This window comes from Lissotriton vulgaris, chromosome 12, assembly GCF_964263255.1.
Source record: "Lissotriton vulgaris chromosome 12, aLisVul1.2, whole genome shotgun sequence".
In the NCBI taxonomy this organism is placed as follows: domain Eukaryota; kingdom Metazoa; phylum Chordata; class Amphibia; order Caudata; family Salamandridae; genus Lissotriton; species Lissotriton vulgaris.
This window is the reverse complement of record NC_141700.1, coordinates 284,518,922-284,539,124: the sequence shown is the minus strand read 5'-3', so window position 1 is coordinate 284,539,124 and position 20,203 is coordinate 284,518,922. Positions and strand designations below refer to the sequence as shown.

At 44.0% G+C, this 20,203-nt stretch overlaps 1 protein-coding gene across 4 annotated transcripts in view; it reads left to right on the top strand.

Annotated features, from left to right (window-relative positions):
• The window catches only part of HACL2 (2-hydroxyacyl-CoA lyase 2), a 565,926-nt gene that overhangs the window by 229,059 nt on the left and 316,664 nt on the right, over positions 1 to 20,203 (top strand). For all 4 annotated transcript variants that reach the window (XM_086945056.1, XM_086945057.1, XM_086945059.1 and 1 more), the window contains one exon: positions 10,239 to 10,377. In XM_086945056.1, coding sequence (XP_086801182.1) covers positions 10,239 to 10,377 — 139 coding nt within the window. The remainder of the gene's footprint in view (positions 1 to 10,238; positions 10,378 to 20,203) is intronic.

The following is a 20,203-nucleotide window of genomic DNA, read 5'->3' as shown; positions in this document are numbered from 1 at the left end:
TGCCTGTTGTTTTGGCGTGGGGGCCTTGCCTAAGGTGGGTGGCCACCAGGTGGCGTCCCACACTCGTTTCGCGCCTCCGAACAATAGGATTTCGGATTTGCCAGCGTTCAGTTTCAGGCAATGTGTGTGCATCCACTGGGCCATTTCAGAAAGACAGTTATGCAGTTTTGATTTGGTGATATCTGGTTTTTCGTCCAGGGCCACCATCAGTTGCGTGTCATCTGCATAGGAGCAGATGCCAATGCCCCACTTCCTGCCAATTTTAGCTAGTGATGACATATAGACATTGAAGAGGGTGGGGCTTAATGAGGCACCTTGAGGGACCCCACAACCGATGGGACTGGGTTTGGAATGAAATTGGCCCATATGCACTGCTTGTGTACGGTTACTCAGAAATGAATGTAACCAGTTTAGGGCAGTAGAGTGAACTCCTTTTTCATAAAGGATGTTCAACAGGTTGTTGTGGGAAACCGCGTCGAACGCCGCCGACAGGTCCAACAGTATAAGAGCCACCGCCCCTCCTTGGTCGGTGCATGATCTAACACTGTCCGACACAGCCAGCAGCGTTGCCTCAGTCCTGTTGTTGGCTCTGAATCCTGTCTGGGAGGGATCAAGGAGATGGTTTGTTTCCAGATATTTGGTCAGCTGACCATTTATCAATTTCTCTAAAACCTTAGAAACGTTAGGGAGCTGAGAGATGGGGCGGTAATTTTCGGGGTTAAGGACGTCCGTCCCGGCTTTTTTCAAGAGGGGAATCACTGAGGCATGTTTCCATAAGTCCGGAAAGATGGCAGTTCTTAGGCAATCTTTGAGAAGACGAAATGGGGGCAGGGGTCCAACGGGGATCCTGATTTTACTGTACTCATAGCTTTCAGAACCTCATCAACTGTGAGGGGCTCAAAGCTGCCCAGGGTTGGTGTAACTTCCGGATAGGGAATGGGCGGGGCTGTATTGGTTACATTGGTTGTACTATGGGAACTCTGGGGACTGAAGGTGGTGTAGATCTTTCTAATTTTTTCGGAGAAGAAATCACTAATTCTTTCACAGGCCTCTACCGAAGGGGTAAGGGTTTGAGTTGTGCTAGACGGCTTATTGAGTTCCTTAACAATTCTAAAAAGTTCTTTGGCTGAATTGCAGCTCTCATTGATGCGCTGGGAATAGTAGTTTTCTTTGTAATCTTTATGGTGAGATTATAGGACCTCAATTTGAGCATATAACTTAGTTTGTTTGCTTCGTTTTTGAGCCGTCTCCATAGATGTTCAAGTTTCTGGCACTCCCTCTTGAGGCTTTTTAATTGTGGGGTGTACCATTTTTCCATATTGGGCCGTTTCCGGGATTTCCGAAACGGGCCAGTTTGTCTAGCGTTTGATGAATCTCAGTTTCAAGAGTGGCTGTATCTGCACATACTGTGGTGTCATCTGAGAACTCTATATTAGTATTTAAAAAATGTGCTTCAAAGGTGCATTCGTTAATTAGCCTCCAGGCTCGGTTAGAAATCTGATGGGTTACCCTGGATTTCATTGGTTTAATGGATAATCCCAGTGTGAAGACTATGAGGGAGTGATCTGTCCAAAGTAATGGCAAGGTCTCATGAATGTCTGTGGCCTCGATGTTAGAAAAGAGTAGATCGAGCGTATGCCCAGCTGTATGGGTCGGTCCCTCTATCCACTGTTTAAGATTAAGGATCCTCATATCACTCTCCAGTTGGGAGACTGCTAGGGTGTCTTTTTTCTCATAGTGCATATTAAAATCTCCGATTACTTAGTAGTTATTGTATTTAGGCAAGTTGGTAGAAGTTGGGTGAGTAATTTAGCGCTAAAATTGACTTGTTGGCCAGGGGGGGTTATAAATTACTGTTCCTGCTAGGATGGTGAGGCCTTCGTAGAGTAATTGAAAAGGGAGAATTTGATGTTCATTGTAGGAGGTTACCTGCACCGGAAGACAGGTCAGGTGGTCTTTAAATATAATAGCAACCACCCCTCCCCTGCTTCCAACTCTGTCTTGTTTGATAATTTTGTAGTTACTAGGTAATTCATTGGCCAGGTCTGGGGCGTTAGTGTCATTCAGCTAGGTTGAGGTTATAAAAACCAGATCTGGGTTCTTTTCATTCAGCAGGTCCCATATGCCAATGGCATGTTTAGGAAGGGATCTAGCATTGGAATATAGGCAGAAAAGCTTCAAGTGATCACAGCTCTTCGAGCAGCCTGGTTGTGATTGGCCCATGCTAGACCATCTGCAAGCGTGACTGGAGATTGGACCATATGAAAGTCCAGGACCGGTCAGAGTGCATTGTCTGTGGTTATGACCAGGATTGGGTGCATGGGCCAGCAGCTCGTTGCGAGAATAGCTGATGGTGGCCTGCGGGGGATGGGTACTACCTGCAGGGGGTATGGCCCCTGGTCCCGGTCGGTCGCGGACGGGCGCAGACAGGCTTGCCTGCTGCGCTCGTCCGCTGTGCGTCTGCCAGCACATTTTGTTAAGTAACGGGAAGCGCGGGAAGCGCTGGCTCCTGGCTCTGCCCTCCCGCTCGCAGGGGATGTACAGTGATTGGTCTGCCTACTTCCCCTTTGCTCTCCACTCAATCGGCACTCAGCCGTGTTGGAACGGAGCACGGGATTCGGCAGCCAAAAGAAACAAGGTACGAGGAACAGCCTAACTCGCTGCCTTCCTCTAAAATATAGTGCAAATAAGCGAGTTTAAGAGCAATTGATGTGCAAATACGCAATTTCGGACAATTTTAAAATAAAACAATGCGCGATCAGCAGCAGCAGCAGCTTTACCAGTTGTATGAGAAATGTTGCGCTAACTTAGACCCAGACATTTGTCACACCCCAAAAGGGTTGGTGGGAGAACCCTTGATACATTTAAAAGCTCTTTTGTGCAAGGAAGAGAAAAAACGTTTCATAAAACCACGTTTAAGGGCCACCTACAGTTAAATACATGTCATGCCCTGTACAACATTTAGCAAACTTTTAAGACTCCTGCATTCACCATGCGTATAATAAGAGTCCATTTGTATATGTTTCTGCAGGAAATATTTCCCTGTGATTACGAACAATGTCTTAGCTCAAACCACCTTTGCTGCTTATATTGTTCCTCTCCTTTACAAGAATCTCAAAAGGGAATGCTTTTATAATTTCTAAGCTCATTAAGTTTTATGCAATGTCTCTCAGCTTTATTTGAAGTTTAAGCCATTTTTGATGTGAAATTATTGTGCAATGGGAAGATTTTTATAAATGGCACTGAGAACGTGCACCGTCTATTTTAAAATGTATTGTAATTGCTGGAGGTTGTATATTAGAATTCTTGAATACAGTATGCATGTTAATTCTTTGTTTTGTTCTGTATTGAGAGAGAGACTTGATCATTCGAAATAAACGGCATTAAAGTACAACTGCCTTATATATCGACATCTTGTAAACGATGAACTAATCTTCATGCTAGTAATATCTATGCTTTGACAGTGATTGTATTGTGTGCGTTTTGCTATACCATGCTGCGTTTGTAACCTCCTACCGTCCTCTGGAGTAAGAAGTGCTAATTGTCTGTTACTTATCTCGTTTGAATGTATCCGTTTTCGTGGTCATGGGACATCAGTGCTGAACAGTACACACCATGATACGGCCCAGTTACCAGATTTCACAAGAACTAAATAAACAATTTTAACAAACAACCTTATTGGTGATCCAGCGCCAATCGGGGATCAATAAAAACTTGTAAGACTTACCTTTGGCCCAATCACATATACCCAACTCAAAGATCCCTGTTGCGCTGCCTCGGGTTTTGAGTTAAATCAGTGTTTCATAAGTCAGGCTCATTCCTAATACACTAAATCCATAACTAAACCTGTAATCAAGTCTCTTTCTTCTGTTCGATGGACCAAAGGTTGAGAAGTTGATGGTAATAATTAAAACTAACACTCTATTCTTCTAAATAATTCACAATGTAAGGTTAATAGTATTTATCACAAATAATGTGAAGGTAAAATGTTCATCATGTACAGGTTACAAGGTAAACAAAACGATCAATCACAGAGAGGATGAGAGAGAGAGAACAAATGTATATGCAAAACAGTGTCAAGCCATATCAATTGAACACATGCAAATGAAGGAGTGGGTAGGCGAAGAGACAAAAGGTTTAGAGACAAATACATTTGCAAATGATTATGCAAAGTACGGATCATTTAGCTAATACTAACCTAAAGAATTTCGAGAAATATCACCCCCTGGCCAAGGGGATAGTAGGGGGTCCCCTGAGACAGATTCAGGGAACCAAGATTATCAGGATACAGATTGCAGGAAAGTAACAGGAAACAGGTACGCCTCAGCACACTGACGGGCAGCGACGACCTCCCTCTAAGCTTCTTTCCAATTGTGCCTACCGACACACCCCCTAGGGCACCTCAATTATACCCTAACCCTACATGTCCAACCCACACGTGTTGTAACATTTTACAAAAACTTTTTCATAGTGTTCTTTGTTAAGTTTATTTCTTATTAGGTAAACCACGATTTTCAAATACACATTTCCTTTAGTCAGCAACATGTTACAAATTTCTACATTTTCATTGTTAAACACTGCTGCTTCTGGGGAAGACGTTTGTACATTTCCTCCCGCTTCTCATGGTCTCTCCTAATCCTTTTCAGTAAAACCCAGTCTATACGTTTTCTGTAACACCCTGGACTTCTCTAGGTCTACTCCATATTCACAAGCAACCTCTGTCAATTTCTCATGAAGATTTATTGCTTTCCAAGTAATATTTTTGCACAAGAATAACAACTCTTCATCTCGGCGGTAGCTACTCAATCTATCTGGGCTTATTGTACCAATAATCATTTCTTCTAAATCCACTCTCTGTTTGCTCACATTTATGTTTTGTTATCGAGGTTTTCGCTTTTCCATTCCCCTTATCCAGTCATCTAATTCATCTGGCGATGGACCCACTGAGCTCCCTGACACTGGACTGACAGTCTGCACTATTCTCCTCTGATCTATATGCACACCTCTCTTAGGGGTTTCTGTTAACATCTCACAAACTGGAAGATCAATTAATGATGTACTTGTTTCAGCCTGTCCAGTCTGATCAGTTACCGTTACTCCCTCATTCCTGACACCATTCCTTGGGACTGTTAGCACATGCACCCTCAATGTATTCTGTTTTTTCCCATACAATGGAGCTACGGGACCAATAGTTACTGCCACCGTTCATGCTTCTGCATTCAGATTCAACTGATTCATTTTCTGAGTCAACTCCTCTCTTGCCCTATTTAACATGTCCATCTCACTCTCCTGTACTACTCTAGTAACCAACGGGACTCGAGGAACTTGCGGAATTAGTGGGGTTCCCATTAATGGTGCATTTGGAACTGTCTCACTAGATTTTTCTTAATAGGGTGGATGTCTTTTAATCAGGATGTCATCTAACAACTCATCATCAGATTCACTCGGGTCAAAATGGAATCCCGATGTTTCTAAATTTTTCTTTTTCTCCTTACATTTGCCTCCAGTTGCTTCTTCAGCAACTAAAACGGGATATAAACCTTCTGTTACCACAGCTCTCCTCCATCTTTTCATTCTTTCTTCCCAACTCTCAAAAGGATGTCTAGTCATTCTATTTCTGTACCTTCTTCCACCCCTATGTTTCTCTTGCTCAAACGCCTCATATTCCCATTCCTTAAGCACTTCATACTGAGTAGGTCTAAGTCTTACTTCTAGAGAATTCATTCATCCTCTCAAATTTTGTAAAATCCGTACATTAAATGTACCATACTCTGGAAAGGCTAAGACACCATCATCTTCTGTGTATTTCATCCAATTCTGTAACCAAGTGCACATATGGTAACCATATTCCAACATCGTAAAAGAATCAGGCGTTCTTGGAGGTGGAATAAGAATTCCCTCTCTAGTCATTATCGGTTTGTCCTTTTTAAAGAAACCCTTTATCTTATTAATCAGCTTAATTTTTCCTCTCTTTACGCTAAAGTATAATTCAGTATACAACAATAAACTCTTCATACTTCTGCTTAATGTATACGCTAGTAATTTTCCAATACCAGCGCGACTCTCACCAACCGACCAATCAGGACACCACTACGTAAACCGCACCTCAACCAATACCAGCGTGTCTCACAGCAAATCAACCAATACCAACACTATAAGCGCTCGCTATCTGACCAATGCCAGCGTTGCTTTTTTGTGACGTCATTATTTCTCCTTCTACTGACCCTCCCTTTACAAAATAATACGGCAAAAGATTCTCAATGCTTTTCTTAATTTAAACTTGTTAGATAACAACATAAAACAGTGCTACCTTGTCTGTTCCTCCAATAAAGAGATCGTTTTTACTTCAAAAGAGAGATTCCTTTCACTTCAAGTAAAATAACGACCAGCATTATTCTACACTCAAACAAGCTACAGGAGGACTTGGTACTCCTCTAGGAATACTAGCCAAAGTTTCAGAAGAAGACCTTTACATGGAAAGAGGTCTTGGTGCTCCGTTGCGGATGGTAAGGCCAGAGTTTCGGAAGTGGACTCTTCACTATTTCAAGCAAAATCTACTCCCAAACTAAAGGTCCCTAAATATAACACCAACAGCCTTTCACCATTTAGTATTTATGACAACATACAAAGTACTTCTTCAGTGTGATAACTTATCCACACTCTTCTTCTGCCTACTTCAGGCTAATAACATTATCCCGGCATCTCAGGTAACTCTGTTAACCTGCACTTCTAGACAACATAGAACAAAACACTAACTTTCATGTTAGAGGAAAAACAAATAATCAATAATTATTACCAACCCAATCAATAATAAACCATCCTCTGCTACCAGAAACTGATTCAGCGCCAATTAGCGATCAATAAAAACTTCTAAATCATTCCTTTGGCTCACACACATATACCCAATTCACAGATCCCTGTCTTGAGTTTTGAGTTAAATCAGTGTTTCATAATTCAGGCTCATTCCTAATGCACTAAATACATAACTGAACCTGTAATCAACCCTCTTTCCTTTAGTCGATGGCCCAAAAGTTGAGAAGTTGATGGTAATAATTAAAACTAACTATCTATCTATTCTTCTAAATAATTCACAAACACAATGCAAGGTTAATAGTATTTATCACAAATAATATGAAGGTAAAATGCTTATAATGTACAGGTTACCAAGCAAACAAAAAGATCAGTCACAGAGAGCATGAGAGAGCGAGAACACATTTATATGCAAAACAGTGCCAATCTCCTATCAATTGAACACATGCAAATGAAGGAGTGGATAGGCGAAGAGACAAAAGGTTTAAAGACATACATTTGCAAATGATTATGCGAAGTACGGATCATTTAGCTAATACTAACCTAAAGAATTTTGAGAAATGCCCCTCCCTGGCCACGGGGATAGTGGGGGGTCCCCTGAGACAGATTCAGGGAACCAAGATTATCAGGATACAGATTACAGGATAGGAACAGGAAACAGGTAGGCCTCTGCAAACCGACAGGCAGCGATGATCTCCCACTAAGCTTCTTCCCAACCGTGCCTACCGACACCCCCCCTAGAGCACCTCAATTATACCCTAAACCTTCATGTCCAACCCTCACTTGTTGCAACATTTTACAAAAACTCAGTCTCTCATTGGCTGAGTTTGGGGGGATGTTCTATCACACCACCATAGTCAAGTTCACTTCCTCATAGTGTTCTTTGTTAAGTTTATTTCTCATTACGTAAACCACAACTTTCAAATACACATTTCCTTTAGTCAGCAACATGTTACAAATGTCTACATTTTCATTGTTTAACCCCTTCCATGCTCATGACGAGCTCAGCTCGTCATGAGGCACGGTTGAGCTGTGCTGATGACGAGCTGAGCTCGTCATGAACAGTGGGGTTCATCCAGGATCAGCACAGAAGGGGAAAACACCTAGCAGCCAAGGTGTTGACACTGCTGCTTCTGGGGAAGAAGTTTGTACATTTCCTCCCACTTCTCATGGCCATCCTTCCGTTACTTGGCAGACATAAAATGCTCTTCGAAGGCCATCAGCCTTTTTCTTTCTCCACTCTCTGTCAGGGCTTGATTTTCGGCTCATTTATTCACATTTTGGTTTTTCCTTTAACTCTTGAATGACATGCAAAGATGTAGACCCATGCAAGCATCACTATGATAAATGAAAATACAGACATCATTAATGTCATGAATAAAAATCCTCGTGGTTTTACCACCAACCACTTGCAATATCCCAGGTTATATGTCTAGCAAAAAACATTAACGTTCAAAAAGCAGCACTATTATTTTGTTTTTGAAGCAGAACGCAAAATGCAGCCTAGTTTTTCATGCATTAGTCTCCACATTAGTGCACGCATGCGCAAAGCATTTTCCTGTGTTATTTTGTGTTTGTGCGCATTAATCTCGCAGCACACTGTTAGTAATTGTTAGTGGGGAGTTAATCTGAGCAGGTTTTATTTTCTCAAAACCCTGCTCCATCATTGGGGCCTTCACCACCTATCAGTAAATGTCCAATTGGTAGTATTTAAAACCTCTAGTCGTTTTGGAAGAGGGAAGATAGACTACTGATGTCTTTGACGTCAAAGGCTCCTTAGTGTCTATTGTTGGACCGTCCGGTAACTGATTAGCAGCATTAACAGGCAGGCCTATCAGCCAGCTCAAAACACTTGGGATCGGTCCTCTGTGGTTAGGCCCGCACAGAGGAGGAAATCTTTTTGGGTGTTTAAAGAGTTTGTAACAGCCAGTGGCTCCAGGCTTTTCTCTTGCATGCCTTCTGATCTATTGCAATGTTCTGAATATTCTAAGAGAGTAACGCATAAAGGTTTGCACATTGAGACAGAGGAAAAACCTAAATTCCATACTTTTCACCAACTAGACTACTAGCAGAAAGAGGTTGCTGATGGTTGGGTTGTCCACACAAAAAAGACAGGGATTTGCTGGCTGACACCTGGTGAGTCAGACCAAAGCACTGCAGAGGACAGGATGGAGTAGCTGAAATACAGCTGCACATCTACTAACTTAGTAGCTGAAGTTATTTTTGGTGCCTGTAAATGCCTAGAGGGCTTGCCACCCTTTCTTTGGATGATGTGGCTCGAACACTGAAGAAATGGGACATCTCTGTGTCACTCCTTTATATGCGAGCTAGGCCAAATTATAAGCAAATTAAGTGCAAGTGAAGTGTGAAAGATGACTCAAAGTCTGACATAGGCAAGCAGTCACAAGAAAGTGTATGTACTGCAAGGAATCTGAGTTCTTGTCTAATGCAAGGGAACCCAGCGGTACATGCAAGCCGAGAAGTGTTCCTGACACACATATGTACGTTCAAAACGATGTAACTCCACTTTTTGTTACCCCATTAAGGGTTCTTCTTACAGTACATTGAAAAAGACCCTAAAAGATAATGCACTGCATAATACAGATTCCATCTGTCAATCTTTCTTTTTGCCTTTTCTTTGCAGGGGCGTGGTGCACTCCAAGACATTGACCAGCTCTCCCTCTTTAAGCCTTTATGTAAGTTCAATGCCTCTGTCAGGACCGTGCGAGATATCGCCCCTGTGTTGCGCAGAGCCCTGGCTGCTGCTCAGTCTGGAGAGTAACGCATAAAGGTTTGCACATTGAGACAGAGGAAAAACCTAAATTCCATACTTTTCACCAACTAGACTACTAGCAGAAAGAGGTTGCTGATGGTTGGGTTGTCCACACAAAAAAGACAGGGATTTGCTGGCTGACACCTGGTGAGTCAGACCAAAGCACTGCAGAGGACAGGATGGAGTAGCTGAAATACAGCTGCACATCTACTAACTTAGTAGCTGAAGCTATTTTTGGTGCCTGTAAATGCCTAGAGGGCTTGCCACCCTTTCTTTGGATGATGTGGCTCGAACACTGAAGAAATGGGACATCTCTGTGTCACTCCTTTATATGCGAGCTAGGCCAAATTATAAGCAAATTAAGTGCAAGTGAAGTGTGAAAGATGACTCAAAGTCTGACATAGGCAAGCAGTCACAAGAAAGTGTATGTACTGCAAGGAATCTGAGTTCTTGTCTAATGCAAGGGAACCCAGCGGTACATGCAAGCCGAGAAGTGTTCCTGACACACATATGTACGTTCAAAACGATGTAACTCCACTTTTTGTTACCCCATTAAGGGTTCTTCTTACAGTACATTGAAAAAGACCCTAAAAGATAATGCACTGCATAATACAGATTCCATCTGTCAATCTTTCTTTTTGCCTTTTCTTTGCAGGGGCGTGGTGCACTCCAAGACATTGACCAGCTCTCCCTCTTTAAGCCTTTATGTAAGTTCAATGCCTCTGTCAGGACCGTGCGAGATATCGCCCCTGTGTTGCGCAGAGCCCTGGCTGCTGCTCAGTCTGGTACCCCAGGTAATTATCTGCCCAGTATAATAAAGAAATGCAAATAAATATATCTACAGTGTACCCCGGTTCTGACCTGCAGACGTTTTGTTCCGAATACTCGAAAATATAAATAGAGAGGGCTTTGTATGTACCTTGAAGGGTATTGCTTTCTCCGTTCATTCTATTGAGTTGTTTTGCGTTTTCTTCTGTCCCTTGCAGTATGCTTTCATTGCATTGCACAAATGACTATTTTATATCTGAAAAGTACACAAAATCATCTTGCAATCAATTCTTTATATTGTTTATGTATTTTATTCATAAAGTAATACGTTGGTGTTAATTTTCTTTGCTTTATTCTTTTTGACCCGTAAGTTTGATATCAGGAGACGTGTGCGCCAGGGGTGTATCCTAGCACCCTTCCCTTTCAACCTATATATTAATTCCCTGGAGAGGGTCCTTTCGGATGCAAAAGCTGATTGCTCACGGGTGGGGAAGCGCAACCTGCCTGTCCTCCTATATGCAGATGGTGATGTGCTTATGGTGAGGACAGCTAGATGGTGAAAACTCCTATTGAACTCCTTTGTTCATTTCATGGAGGACCTGGACCTGCTGGTCAATCAGAGTAAATCGTTTGTGATGAAGGTGGGAACTCATACAGGCAAACAATTTATCTTTAAAATGGGAACCTCAGTTATCCCCAAGATCAGTGTTTTTTCTTACCTGTGTGTATTGTTTGATGAGGTATTGAGTTGGGGCCTTCTGATTGCTCGCAAGAAAGGGGACTTGGTCGGGGCGACCGCAGCTGTTTTTAACTTTGTTTCCAGAGTGGGGGAAAACTGATAGGGGCCCTTTTGAAAATCTACAGGGCAATGTGTATTGCAAAGGCCACTTGTGGGAGCGAGATCTGGTGTCAGGTTGGGTTGAAGGCTAAGGGTCTAAAAAGAGAGCTACAAAGAACCAGTACATTCATAAGTAGATTGTGTAAGGAGAGCAAGAAAAGTGTGAAATAATACCCATCAGCCCACCCAATGGCGGAGTCTCGTCATCTGGGTTTTATTAAGAACTGGTACCTGCTAAGTACCTCCTTGATTGCATGTAGAGGAATACTAGCGACAGATCCACCAGTGATAGAGAGCCAGCAAAAAGTATAGGTGGGTTGAAGATGGAGTATTGTTGCAGTGCTAAAAAGAATTTTGTGGAGTGTTGAAAAGGTGTGTGTGTGTTAAAATTGCCTAGTGTGATGCCAAGGAACAACTTTATTAAGGGGAGGTCATCATACTGGCAAGATTAAAAGCAGAGTGAAGATAGTGTGTTAAACAAATATCACTATCAGTTATGAAAGTAGAATGGTCAACATGTTTCAGCCATACAAGGCTTTCGTCAGGACCTGTTGGATTTACACTACTGCAACTGTAAAAAGTGAAAAAGGAATAATAAATGACCTACCAGAGATAAATTATTTATATGGTGAACTCTACCTTCTGTAGCAGGAGGTACCGACCGACAGAGCGGGGCCTCTTTTTTTACCTGAGCGAGTGCCAGGCGAGGTGAGGCTATCTCCATATAAATTTATGGGAGAGTTCTTTGTTCATGATGTTGAGACCACCATATAAATAATTTATCTCTGGTAGGTCATTTATTATTCCTTTTTCACTTTTTACAGTTGCATTAATGTAATCAGTTAAGACTGAGGCAAATGTAGCTACAGATATATGTCTCAAATCTAATGAGTCTCCTTTGCTAATGCTTTTGTTGCCACGGATTCAAGCTGTGAGTGAATGAGCATAAACAGGAGAGAGACGCGGCTTACTAAAAGATGCACAGGACAGAGTAAAATTATCTTGATATGCTCAGGGGCTGCTCATGTCCAGTGCATAAAATCTTCTTTGAGTGCGCTGGTGATTAGTGTTTTACTCCTGAGCATGTAATAAAAGTTTCTTCTGTTGCGTGTGCTTCATCGTGTTGTCTGCTGTTATTTTGCCCTGTGGGGGAAAAAAAGTTTCTTGGTTTGCTTATTGGGACCATAGTCTGATGCTCAGTATTTCTCCTCAGAGTAAGGGATAATGTTCTATTTGTATAGTGTGTGCTCTGTTGGTATATTTTACTGCTATCTCTGTTGAAAGTCTAAACAAAACCAATAAAAGTTTGGCGGATGGCCAAGTCCTCCGCAGGGGGACACTAGAGGGGACAACCCCTTAGCATTCCCCCACTGCCCTGGAGGGGGCTAGTATTTCTTCCATTCCTACCTGGCTGGAAGGGGGGGACAATCACTAGCAGATCTCGCCTCCCCCAGGGACGTCGTACTTCCTGCGGCACAGGGATATTTAGGGGGGTACTCACCCGGGCAAGCCCTCTTTTTTCCTGCACAGGCAGAGAAGGATTTTGCCACCCACCCACCCAGCAAGGTAGCAGAACAAAACAGCTTACAACAACTGCCAAACAGCGTCGCAAGCGGAGTTACCGGTTTAACTTTATGCAAAACAAAAATGGGCGCGCTATACCCCATCAGAGGGGGATGGGGCCGCCAATATAAAATGAGATCCTCAGGCCATATGGGGCCATGAGAAGAACGTGACGGCGACCCCTTCATCCCGTAAGGGACAGCTGGTATCCTGACAGCTGGGGTTGGCCTTACCTCGCTCCGTGGTGGCACGGGTGCAGCAAACATTTCTAAAAGTATTGGGCCACAGACCCAATACTTAAGATACAGCACCGGTTAAAGAATAAGATAGCAACTTGCGACAGTTTTCCCACACAACAAAGTTGTAGTTGTGTTTTGTTCCTAATGCAACTGCATAATAACTATGTTTTTTTATCCAACTCAGGATCCCTATAACGTGAGTAAGACAACAGGGGGCTGGGAGTGGGAATGCTAAGTGTAGTGATTAGTGTTGCGTTTATAGAAGCCTATTCCGTGAGTGCTTTTATTGCTACTGATTTATGTCAGGAGTAAATGTGCATAGACAGGGCACAGGCACTGATCACAAATGGATGGCTCATGAAGGCGCATGTCCTCAAAACAACTTGAAATGCTCTAAGGCGGCTCGGATCGAGTGCCTAAGACCTCTCTAAGTATGCGTTGGTGATTACTGTTTTTGCTCTGAGCATGTAGAAGAAGCTTCTTCTGTTAAGCATGCTCTGATCGTGAAGTCAGTTGCCATTTTGGTTTGGATGAGAGTTGCTTGGGTTGCATATTTTGTTTATACGCCACCGTTTATTGTCTCTTCTCTGAGCATGTATTAAAGTGCTGTTTCTGCTGCATGTTTTCTGTTGGTATGTTCATATGATTCCTCATCAGAGCACGGTAAAGCAGAAATGGTCCTAGAAATGAAGCATCATGGAACATGCTGTGATGCATGTCTCAAGGGGCATGCCATTACCTCTAATTCATGCCAGGGTTCAATGAATACATGCTACATGAGAGCATGCCCACAAAATACCCTGACTTTTTCGGCAGATACTCATGGACCACTCATGACAAATAGTTTTTGATGAGCATGCACTAGCAATTAGTATTTACCCCCTGAGCATTTAGTAACCAGCTTGTTCTGCTATGCATTCATCGATTCACTGCTGCTAGTTTTGTTGTCTCTTAACCGTCTAGGACATCCCTATTTGTTTTTGAAACGACTTTCACCCACTAGGATTTTTAGTGGCATTCTTAAACCGAGGCCTTGCCTAGATACTCTCGGTTTCTGGACGAGATCAACCTGGATCATTAAGGTAGCTCGTCTATTCTACGGAGGGATCTGTGTATAAAATATCCTTGGGATACCCAATTTCTTTTCATAATATTTATTCTAGGATACCCAGGCAAAATGAGAAACATACACGGTGTTTCAGTCACAGTTCTTATCACAAAGGGTCAATTAGCTTTCATGAGGGCTACATTCTAAATCCCTACTCAAGGTTGTATTAGGAAAGTTGTATCACAATTGTATGCACCCTTTAGTGATAACAAAACGTGACAATCTCAGTCATTCAGGTATGCCACACTTGCCAACCTTCCTGAATAACTTTCTCAGTCTAGTGCCTAAGGGTTAAGAGAAAAATATAATCAGTAATCATAGCCAATGTTTTGTGGTTGCTGAGAACCTCACAGTGACTACTGCACACAAGCAAACAGTATCGCTCTTCCAAGAATGGAGTAATGGAGGGTTTCTATAGCACAGCTCCTTTGTTGTCCCTTTTGCTTTTCTTTCATGCTCTAGTTCACATAGCTTTTCCCTGAGGCACATACGGGCCTGCGGTTCTTCCTTGCTGTTGCCTCTATGGCCCTACGACTTCCGCCATTTCAGATGCATTTACGGCTCCATCAACCATACCAGTCTCCCTGCCATCAGGGCTCAGCACTAGGGCCCACTAAGAACATCAGGCGCCATGCACCAAGGGCTCCGTGCTCCGGCCGATTGTCAAGTCCTGAGTGCTGTTTGCTGCATGCCGCAGGAATAAAACTGTTGGCTCGTAAAGGTAAAATCTGTGGTCACGGAAGCAGTCGGGTTGCCGAGCCCTCTAGCCAGACCTCCCGCTGAGGCCCCCACTGGGACAGATCACCTGGCCTCCTGGCTGCTGCCGAACTGCTCCTCCAGCCTTGCTCTCCAAGGATTCAACTTGCGAAGAAGGCCATCAGTGAGCCAAGTGGTGTGGGGGTGCTTGATCTCGGGCTAGTAGGTCCGAGAAGGCAAGTGGGGCCAGGGTGAACAACTGGCATGGGTGCAAATTCAGGATGGTGAGTGTAAAAATTCAGGACAAAGAATACAGATTTAGGACAAAATAACAGGACATATGGTCAAAATTCAGGACAAAAAATCAGGACAAAAGGTAAGTTTTACATTCATATCAGAGAAGGTCAGGCAATAGTATATAAGTAAGTAAATAGACAACCATCATAAGTACAAGTCAAAATTATTTATATTAGGTTTAGACAATTGTGCACTTCAGTTTTTCGGTATGAATGAAGCTTGGAGCAACTGTGCTGGTCTTTTTGTGGTATTTCGTAGGGATCATAATCTATTTATATGTATATTACACTGGGTTGTCCAGTCTGATATTTTGTTTACAGTTCATAGTCCTGAGCAAGGCATGTTTGGTGGGAGAAGTGGGTGGTAAGATCTGCTTGGATGGACTTTGTTACTAGAATCTCTTACCTGAGTCGTATTGTGAGATGTAAAGCAGCACACAGAGAATGTAGCTAATTGGGACCTTCAGTGATGAACTAGAGTACAGCCCTCCGAGTGACTAGCTTTTTGTGTCAGATCGCCTTCAGGTATTCCATGTGTGTTCATCTGGTAATGACTGGTTGTGGTATAAGGACCTGAGCTGCCGACTTCGGAGCTGGTGGGATCCAGGTTCAAGTCTCGTTATAGGCGTCAACATCTTGTGATTCTGGGCAATTCACTTAATCTCCCCGTACCTACTATTCAGTGCCTTAAGACCTTCATGGGGGATCTGCAGGCTTTACAAATCCTGGATTTGGGGACTGGCACAGTACTGAGGGACGGATAAGAGCCTTAGTGGACAGTTCTTGTGTGAGGGTAGGAGTATTAAGCAGGAAAAGGGAGTTATTAACCATCCTGCATGACCTGTAATTTGCTACTGAGTGTTATGGTATTATTACGGTCCAGAACAGTTAGATAGGAGTTCCCATTACAGAAATGACATATACATACACACAGAAAATCACTGTTTGTTAAGAAAATTATAGAATGGGGGAGAAATGTATCCAGGGTTCTAGCATGAAGCAGATGTCGGCAGATCACAGTGGGGCATAGAGGATTGTGGAATTAGAGCAAATCGATCATGTTATGTAGGCATTTCTACTTGTGCTCTCTGTTTTCCATTAACTATTGCTTATTGGTATATTTGGGTGTTAAACTGGTACTGAGGTCCAACCTATGCCTAGACAGCGTTACCAAAATTGTGCTGCATTACGCCACATAATTTGCTTTTTGTTGTTGCATAATTTGCTCAACTCTGCCCCATTATTATTCAATTCCATGGTTAAATCTACAAAAGAACCCTATTTATCAACCTTAGAATAATGAAAGGTTAGAAAAAAAAACTTCACAAAAACACAATTGGCAATCTGTCACACTCCCTATTATACACACTCTCCCTATCACATGCACCCTAGTGGTATTAACTGTACTCTGTCACATCACGTACACCACCACACACCATCACGCATTCACCATTAGACACAGACAATGATATACTCCCATTAATCATACATCATAACACATTTTGACATATTAAACTAACACTCACACACATCTGGTCACACCAGTAACTTTAACATATGCTATCTTACCAACACACAATCGCAAGATCAGATTCTTCCCAACAAACACATATTGCTGTCACATACAGTTATGTAACACAGCTTAAAGACGTGCACTCACCAACAGATCAAAACACACACACATCACATCAACGCACACCAGATGATATACACCATCACACATAATCACACAAAGATGCATCCTCACATACACACACACAGACCATCACACACACACTTTTTTTTTTTACGTAGTTTTATTTAGCGTAAACTTGACCCGGTATCGGTTATCAGAGCGCTTCACATCGCACCAGTTGCGTTACATGAGGACACATTCATTTTTGTTAGGCACGGGAGATTAAGTAATTTGCCCAGAATTACAGGATGTTCAGCGTCATTGCCGAGATTTGAACCCGGTACCCCAGATTTAAGGTTGACTGCCCTAGCCGTTAGGCCAACTCCTCTCCCCAACACATTCCACATCATACGCACAGAGTAGGAACTCACATAAATACAATGACATCACAAGTTGCTAAAACAAGGACCCACAGTCACATCACACAAACACACATACCTCTCACCGTCGCAAACCATAAAATAAAATTATATATGGTTAAAACATTTGAAAATTGGCAAATGGTTGGATCTGTTTAATCTTTGTTAATGACTTCTATATTTGCGGAGTCACCATTTTACAGTGCCAGAAAAGCAGGCAGCCCAACCAGTCAAAAAAGAAAGAAAAAAAAGCACCTTCCCCGCACTAGGTATGGTGTACACTTCAGCAAAAGTCCCTAATAATAATCCACATTTGTAAAGCGCACAATCACCCGTAAGGGTCTCTAGGCGCTGGGGGCCGTCTGGAAGATTAAGCAAGCTATTGCCCAGAGTCACATGGTGCTGGGCTAACCTGCCGCCGGTGCCAGGGATAGAACCGTGATCCCCAGATTCCGGAGTCAGACGCCCTAGCCGCGGCGCCACACCTCTTCCAATAAAATGAAGGCAAAAGCCTTTGGAAAATGGAGCGCTTTTGCAGCATCGGAAAACGACTATGGCGAATAATAAAAAAGTGACCTATGATTCTAACCCCCAGATGTATCAAGCACCCATTCTGCGAAAAATACCGAATCGCTAATTGGAATTCGCAGAATGGGATGCATCAAAAAATGCGCCTAAAAAAATGCGATTCGCAATCTGCCGCAATCGCCGAATGCGAATTTCCAAAAATCGCAGAATCGTCTGTTTTCCCAACCTGAAATTGCGATTTCGCAATTACCGAATCGCCATCAACCCTGCAGCCTGCGTGGGCGTCACTCAGCTGGACACCTCCTGACCCACACAACAATCACAAGGTAAGAGCCATGCAACTGCGACCCCGTCCCCTAACAATGCCCATGCCCCCAGAGCTAGCGATTTGATAACCCCAGTAATGCAGTCCCTGCACATCAGAAACGCCCTATTGCATTGTGGGACCTGTAGTGTGACAATGTTCCCTGATAGCCACACACAGCCAGAACTGTCAAGTGAAACATATCCCTAAAGCCAGTCAGGGAATGCAAGCCTGCATGCATGTTGCAACATCCCATGTGTAAGATTCATATCAATAATCATGCACCCATTCACATCACAGGTGCTGCAGATGCTGAGACCACAGATAGCGAGGCACTCTATATCGAGGAGACTCCAGATGAGATGGAGGGAGAGAGCCATCCAGCCCCACAACCTGGACCGTCACATACACCTGCACCAGTACCACCACCACCCCAAACGGACAGGGCCACCCCTGCAGCCACAGGAGGAGTGCAACCACCCCAGGCGTCACACATGGCAGTGGAACAGGCCCCACCACCACCCAGGAGGCAGACACGCCGCACAGCCACTGTGCGGTTGCAGGCAAGCGGCCGGTTGAGGCAGCAGCGCAACGTGGCCACACGAGCAGACAGAGAGCAACAGGCCCAAGATCTAGGGCTAGGAATTGAAGCCCAGATGCTAGCGGTGCACCGCATGCAGGCACAGCACATGGCAGCCATGCAGCTGCAGCTGTACAAGACTGCACGCAATGTAAATCAGCTTACTGAAAGTGTGCAGGAGTTAACGGCTGCAGTGAAGGAGAACAGCCAACTGATGATGGCGTAGCAGGACATCACCCGCCGACGCCACTGCCAGCTGCTGACCCGGCTATCTGCATATACCTGGTCAAACCACCTGATAGGGAAAGCAACATCCCAACTGTTGCGCCGGTCACTGGCAATGCAAATACAAATGGTGCAATGCTGCCAAGATGTAGCAAGGGCCCTGGAGCAGGTCACCACCGCAGTTCAACAGCAACAGGTGTGTGGCCATGGTCATGCAAGGGGGGGTGATGATGCCAGTGAGGGCACATCGAGCCTGAGCAGCCTGTCTGTGCCGGTGCTACCAGAAAGAAGAAAAACCAAAGGAAATGATGGACGGAGCGTTGACAATACAAGCACTCACCCCCAGTCAACTGATCTGGGTTTAATCCATCACAGTTCTTTAGCCCACTCTGCCACCCCAGTTCAGACATGGCCATATGCAAATCAGTCTGACCTTGTGCCTCATGGGAACAGTCCAGCCCGAACTGCCAAGCCCTGCCTTCCCTGGACCGGAAACAAGCTACCGAGTACCGGTTTCTGGCATTTCAGCCGTCTTCAGTCCTGCTTGCTTGAATCCAGTGGCAAAGTGAGCAAGGGACTCACGTCTGAGCATACCCTGCCAACTTATGGCAAACAAAGAAAAACCAAAGGAAATGATGGACGGAGCGTTAACAATACAAGCACTCACCCCCAGTCAACTGATCTGGGTTTAATCCATCACCGTTCTTTAGCCCACTCTGCCACCCCAGTTCAGACATGGCCATATGCAAATCAGTCTGCCCCTGTGCCTCATGGGAACAGTTCAGGGAACAGAAAGGCGCCGCAGTACCAGGCCCAGTGCAGCATCACGGCGGGACACTTCCAACGTGGAGTTGGAGAGGCGACAGGGTGCGTCCGGCGGAGGCGCCAGTGAATGACTGAACATTAGCAGCAGTGCCATGCTGATGTACCAAACACACCTGCTCTGCATACAAGAGGCTGTATGACGCAATACAGTAGTTATGTTGTTTGACAAATCAAAAAAGTTCTAGATCTTGTTCAACATAAGAATAAGAATTAATTTTGAACACAAATCTTCCTCATGTCATTATTTCATGTGGCATGCATGAGTGCAGTGATGTATGAGGAGTATGGGTGCACTAGAAATAGTTCAGTGTGATGTTGCGGCGCCTGTGTCCTTCTGCAGGAATCTCCCCGCGTGCATGATGCACATGTGCAGGTGGCCGGTTGTCCCCCTCCGTCTAACTACCAGAGATCTCCACAGGTATCCTCCGCTTGGTGGCAATATTGTGGAGTATGGCACACACGGCCACGATGTGGCAGCAGACCTCAGGCTGGTATTTGAGGGCCCCACCAGTCTTATGTAGGATGCGGAATCGGCTCTTTAACATCCCAAATGTCTGCTCAATTACATTTCTTGTGTGAATGTGCGTAGTATTGTAACGCCGTTCCTGTGGTGTAG